Consider the following 14,675-nt stretch of genomic DNA (forward strand, 5'->3'; position numbering starts at 1 on the left):
GGGCAAATGGGGCAAGATCTATTATATAAATCACTCTAATATTAGACACCTAAAGTCATTTAAATTATGTACATTTAATATATTAACTTATTCAATGAGTAAAACTTTGTCAAGCAGTTTCCATGTATGAAGCACTGTAGAATTACTAAACAATGCATTTCAGAAAGGAGACAAAAATCCAGAAAAAAGGATGGAGTTGTAAGAAATAAGGATAAAAAGAAGAAAATGGCAAATGGGAGAAAAATCTAACTAATAATTAATTGTAAAAACAATAATAATGAATATGTAAGCATATAATCATTGTTAAAACCCAAATACAAGAAAATCCTAATGCTTAGGATGACAAATAAAGAAGAATGCGACTTAAACTTCCCAAGGTCCTTTGTCATCCAGAAGGAGGGTAGCAAAACATTATCATTAAGTCATATTAATTTTTAGGCAATTAAGCATGTTAAAAATGTAAGCGTTAATTTCTTAAAAATGTGAACAGACTAAAGTTAAATCAGTGTTGGTGAAGAGCATGGGAAGGGATTTTAAAAACTTTATCCATCCACTAGAAAGCAGGAAAGAGAAAAAAGAACAAAGAAAAAGCACATGGCCCTGGCCCGTTGGCTCAGTGGTAGAGTGTCGGCCTGGCGTGCAGGAGTCCCGGGTTTGATTCCCGGCCAGGGCACACAGGAGAAGCGTCCATCTGCTTCTCCACCCCTCCCCCCTCTTCTTCCTCTCTGTCTCTCTCTTCCCCTCCCGCAGCCAAGGCTCCATTGGAGCAAAGTTGGCCCGGGCACTGAGGATGGCTCTGTGGCCTCTGCCTCAGGCGCTAGAATGGCTCTGGTTGCAACAGAGCAATGCCCCAGATGGGCAGAGCATCGCCCCCTGGTGGGCGTGCGGGTGAATCCCAGTCGGGCGCATGCGGGAGTCTGTCTGACTGCCTCCCCATTTCCAACTTCAGAAAAATAAATACAAAAAAAAAGAAAAAAAAAAAAAGAAAAAGCACAAAAACCCTTTTTTTAGCCTGACCAGGCAGTGGCGCAGTGGATAGAGCGTCAGACTGGGATGCACTAGACCAGAACTGGGATGTTCGAGACCCCAAGGTCGCCAGCTTGAGCGCAGGTTCATCTAGTTTAAGCAAAAGCCCACCAGCTTGAACCCAAGGTTGCTGGCTCCAGCAAGGGGTTACTCGGTCTGCTGAAGGCCCGCGGTCAAGGCACATATGAGAAAGCAATCAATGAACAACTAAGGTGACACAACGCACAATGAAGAACTGATGATTGATGCTTCTCATCTCTCTCCGTCTTTGTCTGTCTGTCCCTGTCTATCCCTCTCTCTGACTCACTCTCTGTCTCTGTAAAAAATAAATAAAATAAAAAAAAACACCTTTTTTTTAAACCCACAACATTAACTGAGAGAAATAAAATCCAAATATATCATTAATTACAATATACATAAATGTTAAAAATAGAACTGCCTTATGACTCAGCAATTTCACTTCTGGGTATATTTCCAAAGAAACCCAAAACATTAACTCAAAAAGATATATGCACCCTTATGTTTATTACAGTGCTATTTATGATAGTTGACATGGAAGCATCCCACATGCCCATCAATAAATGAGTAGATTAAAAAGTAGTCGTATACACACACACACACACACACACACACACACACACACACACACACTGGAATATTGCTTGGCCATAAAAATGAATAAAACCATACCATTTGTGACAGTATAGATGGACCTAGAGGATGTTATGCTTAGTGAAATGTCAGACAAAGAAAGACAAATACCATATGATCTCACTTATATGTGGAATCCAAAAAACAAAATAAATGAACAAACAAAATAGAAAAAGACTCATAGATACAGAGAACAAACTGATGGTTGCTGGGGATGGGAGTTGAAAGATTAAGTGAAAAGGGTAAAATGATTTACAAAATAGTCATGGGGATATAAAGTACAACATAGACTATAGTCAATAATATTGTAATAATTAGGTATGGTCTCAGGTGGGTACTAGAATTATCCAGGGCATTAGTTCATAAATTATATGTCTAACCACTATGCTATACACCTGAATCCAAAATAAATAATGTTGAATGTTAATTTTAATTTAGAAAATTTAAAAAACACTGTTTTATACATTTCATCTGGTTTTCTAGTTTATTAATGAAAGAAAAGTAAATATAGTTTCTGTTATGCCATCTGATCTAGAAGTAGAAATCTCCATTCATTTTGATTTTTTGTCTTGGGAAATAGATGTTAACATGTAATGAATTGATTCTTATTGTTTTTAAATGAGTTAATAAATAATTTTGAAATTTAAAAAATAATATAAAAATAAAAATATATGTCAGAAAATTTCTATCCAAAACCTGATTTCCTATATAAAGCTTTACTAGGTATAACAAAAATCATAACTAGTCATAAAATAAATAATTTACCAGAAACATAAAATAATTTTTAGCAGTGTACACCCAATAACACATCCTGGTAATATAGGAAATCCTGACAGATTTATAAGAAATTGACATATTCGTACCATGGTAAACAGTTTAACACTTTCTCAGTAATTATTTATTCAAATTGACCTAAAGCTAATAAGGGCATTAAATGTTTGAACAACACTATTCATAAATTTAACCTAATAACATATGTGGAATACTTCTTACCCAAATTATAAAATTCATAGTTTTTAAGAATATGTACAACATTTATATAAACCTGCCATGTATTCAGCCAAAAAGCAAGTCTAAACAAAGACTCAAAAAACTGTGTCATAACAGACCACATTCTCTGAACATAATTAGAAATCAATAATAAAAATTATATAATCAAACCAGTATCTGTCCCCCATATCCTGGATATTTTCAAATGTAAACTTCTAAGTCATCTGTGAATCAAAGAATTAGTAATGCAACTGTACAATTTTTAGTACTTAGTTCCTTTAAAGTACTATATAGAAGACTTAAGGGGCCCTAACCAGTGGCTCAGTGCATAGAGCTTCAGCCCAGTATATGGATGTCCTGGGTTCTATCCCCCCATCAGGGCACCCATGAGAACAGACTGCCTGCTTCTCCCTTCCTTCCCCTTCTCTCCCTCTTCCCCTCTTGCAACCAGTGGCTCGATTGGTTTGAGTGTTGGCCCAGGGTGCTGAGGATAGGTTGGTTGGTCGGTCCAAGTGTCAGCCTCAGGAGCTCAGGATAGCTCCATTGACTGGAGCATCAGCCCCAGATGGGGGTTGCTGGGTGGATCCTGGCCGGGATGCATGTGCAAGTCTGTCTCACTATCTCCCCTCCAATCACTTTAAAAAAAAAAAAAAAAAAGGATGGAAAGCACGCGTAACTCTAAAATAGGCATTTTCCCTGAAAAGGTGGGAAAAATAAAAAAATAAAAGTGTTAGAATTAACTGCAACTATTTTAATGAAAAGAATGGTAACAAATATAACAAAATATTAACATTGAATCTAGATGTTACATATAGAGATTATACAAATATTTTTCTGAATGTTTGAAATGTTTCCCAGTGTATTTTAAAAACTCACCATACCTTTGACTATTAGCAAGAACGCAAAAGGGGAAAATGACATTTGAAAAATATAATAGAGCCATCTGCAGAAAAAGAGTACAAGTTTTTTAAAAAAGATAATGATAAAATGTTTAAAATCAGGTTTGTGAAATTATTCAACTTATAAGAAGGCTAGGAACATTACTTTCAACAGTTTCATCCACACCTTCCAGAACTAAAGTTAGTTCCTGTTAACTGCTCTAGCTTCATTTAAGCTAGGAAAAGAAAAAGAAGGGGGGGAAAAAAGACACCAGATTAGTGGGTAGTACCAGGAGTAGGGGAGAACTGATACCTAAGTATATTATGTATGTTATATTGAATTAAGACTTTAACCAGAATTTCTTGAATATTTTGTATACTATCTCATTGTTTTATTTTTAAAGTTGCCCCAAATAAATTAGTTCCCAACACCACACTCAGTAGGCAATGCTTGGGCTCTGATGTCAGCCTCTCTGGGTTTAAATCCTGGCTTTACTACCTACTACCTGTGAGACTTTGGGCCTTTCATTGTTGAATCATCTCTCAGTCAAATCACCATTCTTTTGAAGGTATCAGTCTTTATTCTCTGGCTGGGTTTAAGTTGTCCCTTTTTTCTCTGTGCGTTTTCCAAATCCTTTATTATATGATTAGATATTGATCAGATATTTTTATTTATACCATTTGGAGCATATCAGACTTCCCAATCTGTGGATTGATGGCATTCATTGATCTGGAAGCATGAGCTATTCTTCTCTCCTTCTGGAGGGCCAGTTAACCTATGTTGGAATGTTTCCCTTTATCCTTGTTGTACTTTTATCTTTCTTAATTATTTTTTTGAGAGGAAAGGAGAGATTGGCATCAACTTGTTGTTCCACTTAGTTGTGCCATTTATTGCTTCTCATATTGCCCTGACTATGGCTCCAACCAGTGAACTCGGTTTTCCAGGATGATGCTCTATCCACTGCACCACTATATTTTTTATCTCTTAAACTCTCAGAAATTTCTTCTTCTTCTCTTCTTCTTCTTTTTCTTCTTCTTCTTCTCTCTTCTTCTTCTCCCTTCTTCTTCTTCTTCTTCTTCTTCTTCTTCTTCTTCTTCTTCTTCTTCTTCTTCCTCCTCCTCTTCCTCTTCCCCTTCTTCTTCTCCTTCTTCTTCTTCTCCCCTTCCTTCCTTCCTTCCTTCCTTCCTTCCTTCCTTCCTTCCTTCCTTCCTTCCTTCCTTCCTTCCTTCCTTCTCTTCTTCTCCTTCTTCTTCTCTTTCTTCTTCTCCTTCTTCCTTCTCCTCTTCCTCTTCCTCTTCCTCTTCCTCCTCCCCTCCTCCTCCTCCTCCTTCTTCTTCTTCTTCTTCTTCTTCTTCTTCTTCTTCTTCTTCTTCTTCTTCTCCTTCTTCTTCTTCCTCTTCCTCTTCCCCTTCTTCTTCTCCTTCTTCTTCTTCTCCCCTTCCTTCCTTCCTTCTTTCCTTCTCTTCTTCTCCTTCTTCTTCTTCTCTTTGTTCTTCTCCTTCTTCCTTCTCCTCTTCCTCCTCCTCTTCCTCTTCCTCCTCCCCTCCTCCTCCTCCTCCTCCTCCTCCTCCTTCTTCTTCTTCCTCTTCTTCTTCTTCTTCTTCTTCTTCTTCTTCTTCTTCTTCTTCTTCTTCTTCAAGTTGAGAAGAGGAGAGATAGAGAAACAGACTACCACATGCATCCCAACCCAGATCCACCTGGAAACCCCTGTCTTGGGCTGATTTTCTGTCCATCAGGGGCCATGCTTACAACAAAGCTATTTTTAGCACCTGACACTAAGGCTCAAAGGAGCTATCCTCAATGCCCAGGAATATGCGCTTGAACCAATCGAGTAGTGGATGAGGGAGGGGAAGAAAGAGAGAGACGGGAGGGTGGAGAAGCTGATGGTCACTTCTTCTGTGTGCCCTGACCAAGAACTAAAACTAGGACATCCACATGCCAGGCCAACACTCTACCACTGAGCCAATCAGCCAGAGCCAGATTCCTTCTTGATAATTACTTCAATCTTCTAACTCACTAAGTCTTTTCTCAGTTCTGTTTAATCTACTGTTGACTTTATTAATTTATATTTGTAGAAGTTTGTTTTTTTTCCAAATATGGTTAGACTTTTATTAATAGTCTTCTATCCTTTGTTTATATCTTTAATCCCTTTCATTATTTCTTTAACCATGACAAACATTTTATATCCTCTCCCCCATAATTTCAGTATCTGAAGCCTTTTCAGGTGTGCTTCTTCTATATCTTGCCTCAACTGGCTGTCACGGTGCCCTTCTTCCCCATGGTTTGTCGTTTTTCTGAATGTAAGCTTTACTTCTTAGAACTTCATTTGTGGGAATTCTTTGAGAACTAGGTGGAATGTAGATTCTTGTAGGTAAGACTGGCATGTGCTGATACTTGCTTGAACTTCCTTTAAATTAAATTCTCAATTTGAGGTGTTTTGAACCACCCATGAAATACAAATTTGGGCTTCAGCCTATATGTGGGTTAGCTTGTGATTATCAATTACCTGGAGATATTTTTGTTTCCTCTGTTAGTAAAAAGTTCAAGTAATACAATATCTTTTAGTCCATAAAGATGGTAGTAGAGTTGTGCTTATTTCTCATTACCTTTTATAATGAAGGTCTAGCTCTGGAGTTCCTAATTAAGTCAGGGGGGGGGGGTAACATTTTAGTATCACAGTTCTAACTTGGGAGAATCCTTGGCTTTGTCTTTATTCTCTTTGTTTACCCATGAAAACCTAAGTATGGGTCATATAGGGTAGCAAGTAAATGCCCTCAAGGCAAAAGTCAGCTTCAAGTCTCCTTTTACTCGTTACTACTTTTTTTTTTTTTTTTTCATTTTTCTGAAGCTGGAAACAGGGAGAGACAGTCAGACAGACTCTCGCATGCGCCCAACCGGGATCCACCCGGCATGCCCACCATGGGGCAAAGCTCTGCCCACCAGGGGGCAATGCTCTGCCCATCCTGGGCGTCGCCATGTTGCGACCAGAGCCACTCTAGCACCTGAGGCAGAGGCCACAGAGCCATCCCCAGCGCCCGGGCCATCTTTGCTCCAATGGAGCCTTGGCTGCGGGAGGGGAAGAGAGAGACAGAGAGGAAAGCGCGGCGGAGGGGTGGAGAAGCAAATGGGCGCTTCTCCTGTGTGCCCTGGCCGGGAATCAAACCCGGGTCCTCCGCACGCTAGGCCGACGCTCTACCGCTGAGCCAACCGGCCAGGGCTCGTTACTACTTTTATTTTGTTTTTGGTCTCTAGATATGCCTTACTAACTAGCATTTTTAATACTTTTTACATTTTTCTTTTATCCAGTATTTTTAGTGTTTTCAGCTATAGGGCCAGTCATGCCATCTTTTAGAAATCATATTGACTTCTAATGCTATTAATAGGAACAGAATACTTAATGTGATTGTCAGTTTTTCATGGCATTAATAAATATTTATTGAGCAATTAGTAAGTGCCAGACTATATTCTAGGTTATTAATATTCAGCAATGAAGAGCTGGGGGAAAGCCCTTACCCTCAAGAATTATATTCTAATAAACAAATAAAAGCATCTTGTGGATATGAAGAAAAATAAACACGGTAAGGGTGACAGATGGTGACAAGGTACCAGTGTTATTCTAAACGAATAGTCAGGGAAGGCCTCTGGGATGAATAAAGTGGTATTCGAGCAGAGACCTTAAGGAAGTGAGAGAACTGCTTGGGAAGAACTGCCCAGGCTGGGGAAGAACAAGTGCAAAGACTCTGATGTAGGCAGGCAGGTCTTTGGTGGATTTAATAACAGAAAAGGGGCCAGTGGGGTGGAAGTAGAGTGAACAAAAGGGAAGACAGTAGAAAATGAGGTAAAATGGGCAGCAGCATGCCAGGTCATGTAGGGCCTTGCAGCCTTCGTAAGGACTTTGAGTCTTACTCTGAGAAGAGAGGCCATTACAGGTTTTGAGTAAAGGAGGACAGTCATTTGACATTATTTTGGTAGTTTACCTCTGGAGGCTGTCTGGAGAATAGATGGCTGGGATGCAAGAATGGAAACAGGAAACTGGTTGGGAGGTTCTGAAAATAGTTGCATAACGTGGACCAGGGTAGTAGCATTGAAGGCAATGAGAAGTGGTTGGATTATTTAAGGAAGGGGCAAAAGAATTTGCTAATGGATTGGAGGTTGCATGTTGGGGAGAGAGACACAGAAATATAGACAAACAGACAGATAGACAAATAGGAGGTGAGGATGACTCCAAGGATTGTGACCTGAGAAGCTGGAGAAGTAGAGTTGCCATTAGCAGAAGTGGAAAGACTGCAGGAGAAGCAAGTTTGTGGAGACAAGCAAGAACTCAGTATGGCATGTGACACTTGAGATACTTCTAAATATCTGTGATGGTTAATTTTATGTGTCCAGTTGTAAGGTGTTTTTGAATGAGATTAACATTTAAATTAGTAAACTTTATGTAAAGAAGATTGCCCTTCATATGCGGATAATCCTCATCCCATCAGTTAAAGTCCTGAATACAACATAAAAAACTACCTCCCCAAGCAAGAGGGGATGCTCCAGCAGACTCTCTTCAGACCCACTGGAATCATCAGGACTCCTGGGTCTCCAGCCTGCCAGGCTCCACTGCAAAATTTGGATTTCTCAGCCTCCATCATCAGGTGAACTAACTCCTTATAAAATCAATCTCTCTTTCTCTCACACCTATTAATTCCATTTCTCTTGAATATTTCAAAATGAATATGAAGCAATAAAAAAAGAAGCATTTGATCTATTTTTATTAAAGAAGAACATCAGAAAAGCAAATGACGAGTCAAAGAAAGTTGTTCAATCATGCAAATGAGAAGCAAAACCAACTTTTATTTCATTGGTGGAAATGCACTATACAAAAGGCTGAAAGTACTGGAGTATCTGCACGTTCCCTGATCCTCTAATTTTTGTAAACAGTGTACAAATAAAAAATAAAAATGAGGTGGATTAGATATATAAACATTTGGGATTAATCTGACTATAGTTAGTGGATTCTGATTATACTGAAGAGTGTGTAGACTGAGAAGAGAGAAGAGCAGAGGACAGAATTCTGGAAAATTCTAATACTGAAGCCATGGCTAAAGAATCAGAAAGATAACCCTGGCCAGCTGGCTCAGTGGTAGAGCATTGGCCCAGTGTGTAGAAGTCCCAGGTTCAATTCCCGGCCAGAGCACACAGGAGAAGTGCCCATCTGCTTCTCCACCCTTCCCTCTTTCCTTCTTCTCTATCTCTCTCTTCCTCTCCTGCAGCCAAGGCTCCATTGGAGCAAAGTTGGCCCAGGCGCTGAGGATGGTTCCAGTTGCAACAAAGCGATGCCCCAGATGGGCAGAGCATCGCCCCTTAGAGAGCTAACCAGGTGGATCCTGGTTGGGCACATGCAGGAGTCTGTCTCTCTGCATCCCTGCTTCTCGCTTCAAAAAAAAAAAAAAAAAAATGAATGAGAAAGATACCATGAACACGTGAACACGGAGTCAGGAAGCACAAGCAAGACAAAAGCACTGATGCCATCAAGAAAATTTCTGAAAAAGAATGAAGTCAGTGGTGTTCTAAACCAGTTGTCCCCAACCAACGGGCTGAGGACCGGTACCGGCCCGTGGGCCATTTGGTACCAGTCCGCAGAGAAAGAATAAATAACTTACATTATTTCCGTTTTATTTATATTTAGGTCTGAATGATGTTTTATTTTTTTTTAAATGATCTGATTCCCTCTGTTACCTCCATCTAAGACTCTCTTGACTCTTGTCTTGGTCATGTGATATGTTGCTGCTAAAATTAAACCATAAACTAGCAAAATGAGTGAAAAACAAAATTCCATCGAAAGTTTTTTTGTGAAGTGGAAAAGGGCCAGTGAGGAGACAGAAGAAGAACCTACGACCTCGAAGAAAAAGAAGGCTTCATTTAACAGTCAATACCAGGAGTCCTACTTGAAGTGTGGATTTATTGCAACTGGTGATTCTCTGCACCAAGGCCACTCTGCATAATATGTGGTGACCGGCTAAGTAATGAGGCAATGAAGCCTTCAAAACTGCTTCGCCACTTGGAGACCAAGCACCCTACTTTAAAAGGCAAGTCTTCTGAGTATTTCAAAAGAAAAAAGCATGAACAAGAAGGACAGAAACAATTACTGGTGGCCACTACATCAATAAATGCGAGTGCACTGAGAGCATCATACTTGGTGGCTAATCGTATTGCTAAGGCTAAGAAGCCATTCACCACTGGTGAAGAATTGATCCTTCCAGCCACTAAAGACATTTGTCGTGAACTTCTGGAAGATGCTGCAGTTAAAAAGATAGCACAGATGCCTCTTTCGGCTACCACCGTCACACGGCGCATTGAGGAAATAGCAGAGGACATTGAATCACAATTGTTGGAAAGGATTAATAAATCACTGTGGTATGCTCTCCAGGTTGACGAATCTACAGATATTGACAACAAGGCAATGCTACTTATTTATGTGCGTTATCTTTATCAAGAGTATGTGCATGAGGATATGTTATGTGCACTATCATTGCCAACCAAAACCACAGCCACAGAACTATTTAAATTGCTGGATGACTATCAGGAAAACTGAAATGGTCTTTTTGTGTCGGCATATGCACAGATGGAGCTGCTGCCATGACCGGAAGGATGTCTGGTTTAACTACTTGGATTAAGGAGGTTGCACCTGAATGCGAGTCTACGCATTGTGTCATTCACAGGAAAATGCTGGCTAGCCAAAATATACCACCGGAACTTAACAGCGTATTGAATGATGTCATTAAAGTTATTAACCACATCAAAGCACACGCCCTTCACTCGCGCCTGTTCAAGCAGCTTTGTGAGGAAATGAACGCGGAGCACAGACACCTTCTCTTATACACAGAAATAAGATGGTTATCCCGAGGGAGGTCCCTGGCCAGAGTGTTTGAATTACGAGAACTGCTGCAGAGATTTCTCTCAGAAAAAAAGTCACCGCTAGCAGCACATTTCAGCGACGAGGAATGGATCACAAAACTCACTTACTTGTGTGACATATTTAACCTCCTCAATGAACTCAATCAGTCACTTCAGGGGAAAATGACAACTGTCTTCAAGTTGGCAGATAAAGTAGAAGCATTTAAAACCAAACTGGATTTGTGGGGATGATGCGTGAACAGGGGTATATTTGACACGTTTCAAACATTCGCGGGAATTTTGGAAGAGACTGAGCCCAAGACTTCATTGTCCCAGCTGGTGCACGATCACCTATATTTGCTTTTAAAAGAGTTTGAATGCTATTTCCCAACCACAAAAGACCCACGAATTGCCAAGGAATGGATCCACGATCCATTTGTCAACAGACCAGGTGCTCCAGCGTGTCTATGCAAGAGGAGGATTAACTACTGGAGATCGCAAATGACAGTGGCCTTAAAAATATGTTCGAGACTACAACTCTGCCTGTGTTCTGGATTAAAGTCATGGCAGAATACCCCGAGATCACCACAAAAGCACTAAAAACCCTGTTGCCATTTCCGACATCCTATTTGTGTGAAGCGGGATTTTCTGCAGTGACAGCAACCAAAACAAAATTACAGAATAGACTGGACATAAGCAACACACTTTGGGTGTCATTGTCTCCCATTACCCCTAGATGGGACTGTCATGTTGAAGAGAAACAAGCTCAGGGCTCCCACTGATTTAGCATTATGAGAGATAGGCTACTATCTCTCATTCTATATAAACATTATAATAAATAACCCTTAACTTACAATATTCATAACAATGGTGAGCGGTATTTTTCATGCACTTTATATTTGTTTTTGTGTTGTATCTTATTTTTAAGGCATGTTTAAACATTACCAAAGCAACTGGAAAGTGTTTGGAGGCAGAGAGGATGTTACTCATGTTATGTTGTTGGTGCGATGTTAAGAGGACGCTTCTAATAAAGTTGCATACGAGTACACAGTGGATTCATGTTTATTTTTATTGTCGTAGGTTCATGATTGGTAGCGAGCCTGAACCTATCATATTACATATTAATGTCAGACATGAAACGTTGTCAGAATAACAAATTTAAATACAGCCTGAATAATGAGGACATGCTCGTTCCTCCTTTAACTTAGCCCAATAAATATGTAAAGTCGACAATTATATTTAAAAATACCACAGTTTTTACGCCGGAAAGGCTGGTCCATGAAAATATTTTCTGACATTAAACCGGTCCGTGGCCCAAAAAACGTTGGGGACCACTGTTCTAAACCACAGAGAAGTCAAGATAAGAATGGAAATTTATTCCTTGGGCTTACATGAGGAGAATAATCTCACCATAAATCACCTAACAAATGAGTAATTTAAAGTTTCTTTCCTGTATTTATTGCTACAACCAATTAAACATTTTTTTATGTTGTGGACTTTTTTTTTATTAAAAAGCCCTATAAGCAAATTTATAATTATTTCAAAATAAAAAGTTCTAAAATAGTCACAGAATACAATGCTTTTAAAGAGATCTAGAAATGTTTACATTATTTCATTAAGCCTCCCATCACCTAAAATAGTGCTCAGAAACATATTCACAGGGACCAGGCAATCAAAATAAATGGGTAAAGAAATCCCAGTGTAGAAAAAATAGAAACAAAACCTGGAGAGCAGATGTCCTTTCTAAAAGGAGCAGCCAGCTAATTCCCAACATATGGATTCAGAGGCTAGTCTTAACAGGTTACATGTTTTTTTAAGAAAAGGCAGAAATAGGCCCCGGCCGGTTGGTTGGCTCAGTGGTAGAGCGTCGGCCTGGCGTGTGGAAGTCCCAGGTTCGATTCCTGCCCAGGGCACACAGGAGAGGCGCCCATCTGCTTCTCCACCCCTCCCTCTCTCCTTCCTCTCTGTCTCTCTCTTCCCCTCCTGCAGCCAAGGCTCCATTGGAGCAAAAGATGGCCCGGGCGCTGGGGATGGCTCTACGGCCTCTGCCCCAGGCGCTAGAGTGGCTCTGGCCGCAACAGAGCAATGCCCCGGATGGGCGGAGCATCGCCCCCTGGTGGGCATGCTGAGTGGATCCAGGTCGGGCACATGCGGGAGTCTGTCTGCCTCCCCCTTTCCAGCTTCAGAAAAAAATACAAAAAAAAGAAAAAAGAAAAGGCAGAAATATTAATTTTTAAACATGAAGTCTTTTTATTTTAAATGTAGCCAATTGATTTAAATGTTTTTCAAAATGCTTTGTGAACTTTCAATAGGTCCCAGGTAGCTAATGGACTATCAGTTTCTTACCTTTACCTTAAAGTATGTATAATATAGCATTTTACTAATGATAAAGACTCATATGCAGCAAGAAAGCCAGATCTAGAATCTGGTTCTTCTTATTCTAAAACTAGTATTTCCTTTGCCAGTGATTCTTTTGTTTTCTTCTTCTTCTTCTTCTCCAAGTGAGATGAGGCGAGATAGAGAGACAGACTCCCTCATGTGCCTTGACAGGGTCCACCCCTACTCTGGGGCCATGCTAGGAAGGGAGCCGCTCTACCACTGAGCCAACTGGCCAGGGTCTTGCTTGTGATTCTACAATTTCTTTATCTAACAAAGGAAATATTCACCCAGGTTAGTTAGACATGCAAAAATCACAACGTGCTGTAGTAAATTCAGGAAAGATGGCATAAACTTCACATTTAATTAATACAGATACTCTGGCTTTTCTGAAATGTTTTTAGGTAGAAGCTCCAGAAAATAAACTACTGATGACTAATCAATTGTTTATTTCTCACAAATTCTGCTTTAAATGTATAGGACACAACTGTAAGCTATTTTTAAACAAAATTACAACTTAACAAATGTCTGTATCTATATAAAGTTTTTAAAAATTACATCAGGTAGATATTTTTAGTTTCCGGAGAAAAGTTTAATTATTGCAGGGCTGAGAGAAAACTGGACTTAAATCTCAAAGCTTTATTACAGACTATCCCTACCCATTTATTCAACACATAACTGTGATTTTACAATTTCCTGTTAAGTAATGATAGATTGCAAGCCTACAGAAGGGTCTGGATATACATTTACATTATTTCAATAAATGAAACATGGAGGTAAGTGATACTACTTCAGGAAGAGGAAGCTAGTGTAGCTAATTATCTTTCCTGTTCATAGTCATCTAAAGGAGATATCACGCTGATTTTGCCGGAACGAGGTAAGTCTGCCACAGAGCCAGTGGAGACGTGTTCTTACTTCAAGTCCACAGCTGAGATCCCGTGAACTGAAAAGGAATCGTTCTGTATCCCTCCTCTGAAGGAGTTAACATACTCCTTTGTAAAGCTACTTTTCCCTGTAATCATAATAAACATCAGTTATGTCCTTGTAGTCCTTAGTTAAGCCACTTCAACTCAATTACAGACACGTGTCACGTTTTATTTTCCTGTGGGGAATTGCAAATTGATTTGAACTTAACACATCTCCTGTGCAAGGAGAGGCAAATTCCGCCGGATAGGTGCGGCTGAAGCAATTCGGCGCCAGGGTCGTCTGCTCTAGCTGCGTTTGCCCATGCTCGACTCCAGATCCAAACCCACCAGCCTTGACTGCGCAGTTTGTCACAGCAAGACCAGGAGGAGCGGCCTCAAGGTGTCAGCGGGCCCGACTGGAACTTCTGCCTAGGCTCGGGCGAAGGCGATAGGAAACCAGTGGCAGGGACCGCGTTTCCTGAGTGAAATCTTATTTATAGCCAGTGCCTGAAGAAGCCAAAGACGACAAAAGCTGAGCTGCAGCGCAGTGCCATCGTCATGCAAGCTGGTCACACACCGCTCACCTTCACAGTCGGTCCCCGGCTGCCTCCCGGCCTCCTGGCCCTGCGCAAGCACCAGATTGGGGACCCAAAGCCCGGCGCAAAAGGCCATCACTGCGGCTGGACTCGCGCACCACATGTTGAGCGAGCAGCTCTAAAGGCCTCGGCCACCTGAACCCACAGGCAGCCCCGACGCTATCGCCGGACTCAGCTACTGGACGCTGCCGAGCAGAGAGAGCCCGAAGTTGCTAGGGCAAATGACGCAACTCAACCCACAATTTCCATTGGTTCTTACTAAAGGAGCGGAGCGAAGGAGCCTTTTCCTCTCCCACCTCGACTGGCGCGTGCGCGCTACAGCACACGCTGTGTCACTTCAGTAGGGTGGGGAGAGACGCACTAAAGCTATTCG

At 40.7% G+C, this 14,675-nt stretch overlaps 1 protein-coding gene across 1 annotated transcript in view; it reads right to left on the bottom strand.

Moving 5' to 3' along the window:
* CDNF (cerebral dopamine neurotrophic factor) overlaps positions 1–14,603 on the bottom strand; it is a 31,334-nt gene extending 16,731 nt beyond the window's left edge. The window contains exon 1 of the mRNA XM_066384647.1: positions 14,291–14,603. Within this exon, the coding sequence (XP_066240744.1) occupies positions 14,291–14,405 (115 nt within the window). The 5' untranslated portion in view covers positions 14,406–14,603. The remainder of the gene's footprint in view (positions 1–14,290) is intronic.
* Between the last annotated feature and the right edge of the window lie 72 nt (positions 14,604–14,675).

Source organism: Saccopteryx leptura, chromosome 5 (genome assembly GCF_036850995.1).
Source record: "Saccopteryx leptura isolate mSacLep1 chromosome 5, mSacLep1_pri_phased_curated, whole genome shotgun sequence".
Taxonomy (NCBI): domain Eukaryota; kingdom Metazoa; phylum Chordata; class Mammalia; order Chiroptera; family Emballonuridae; genus Saccopteryx; species Saccopteryx leptura.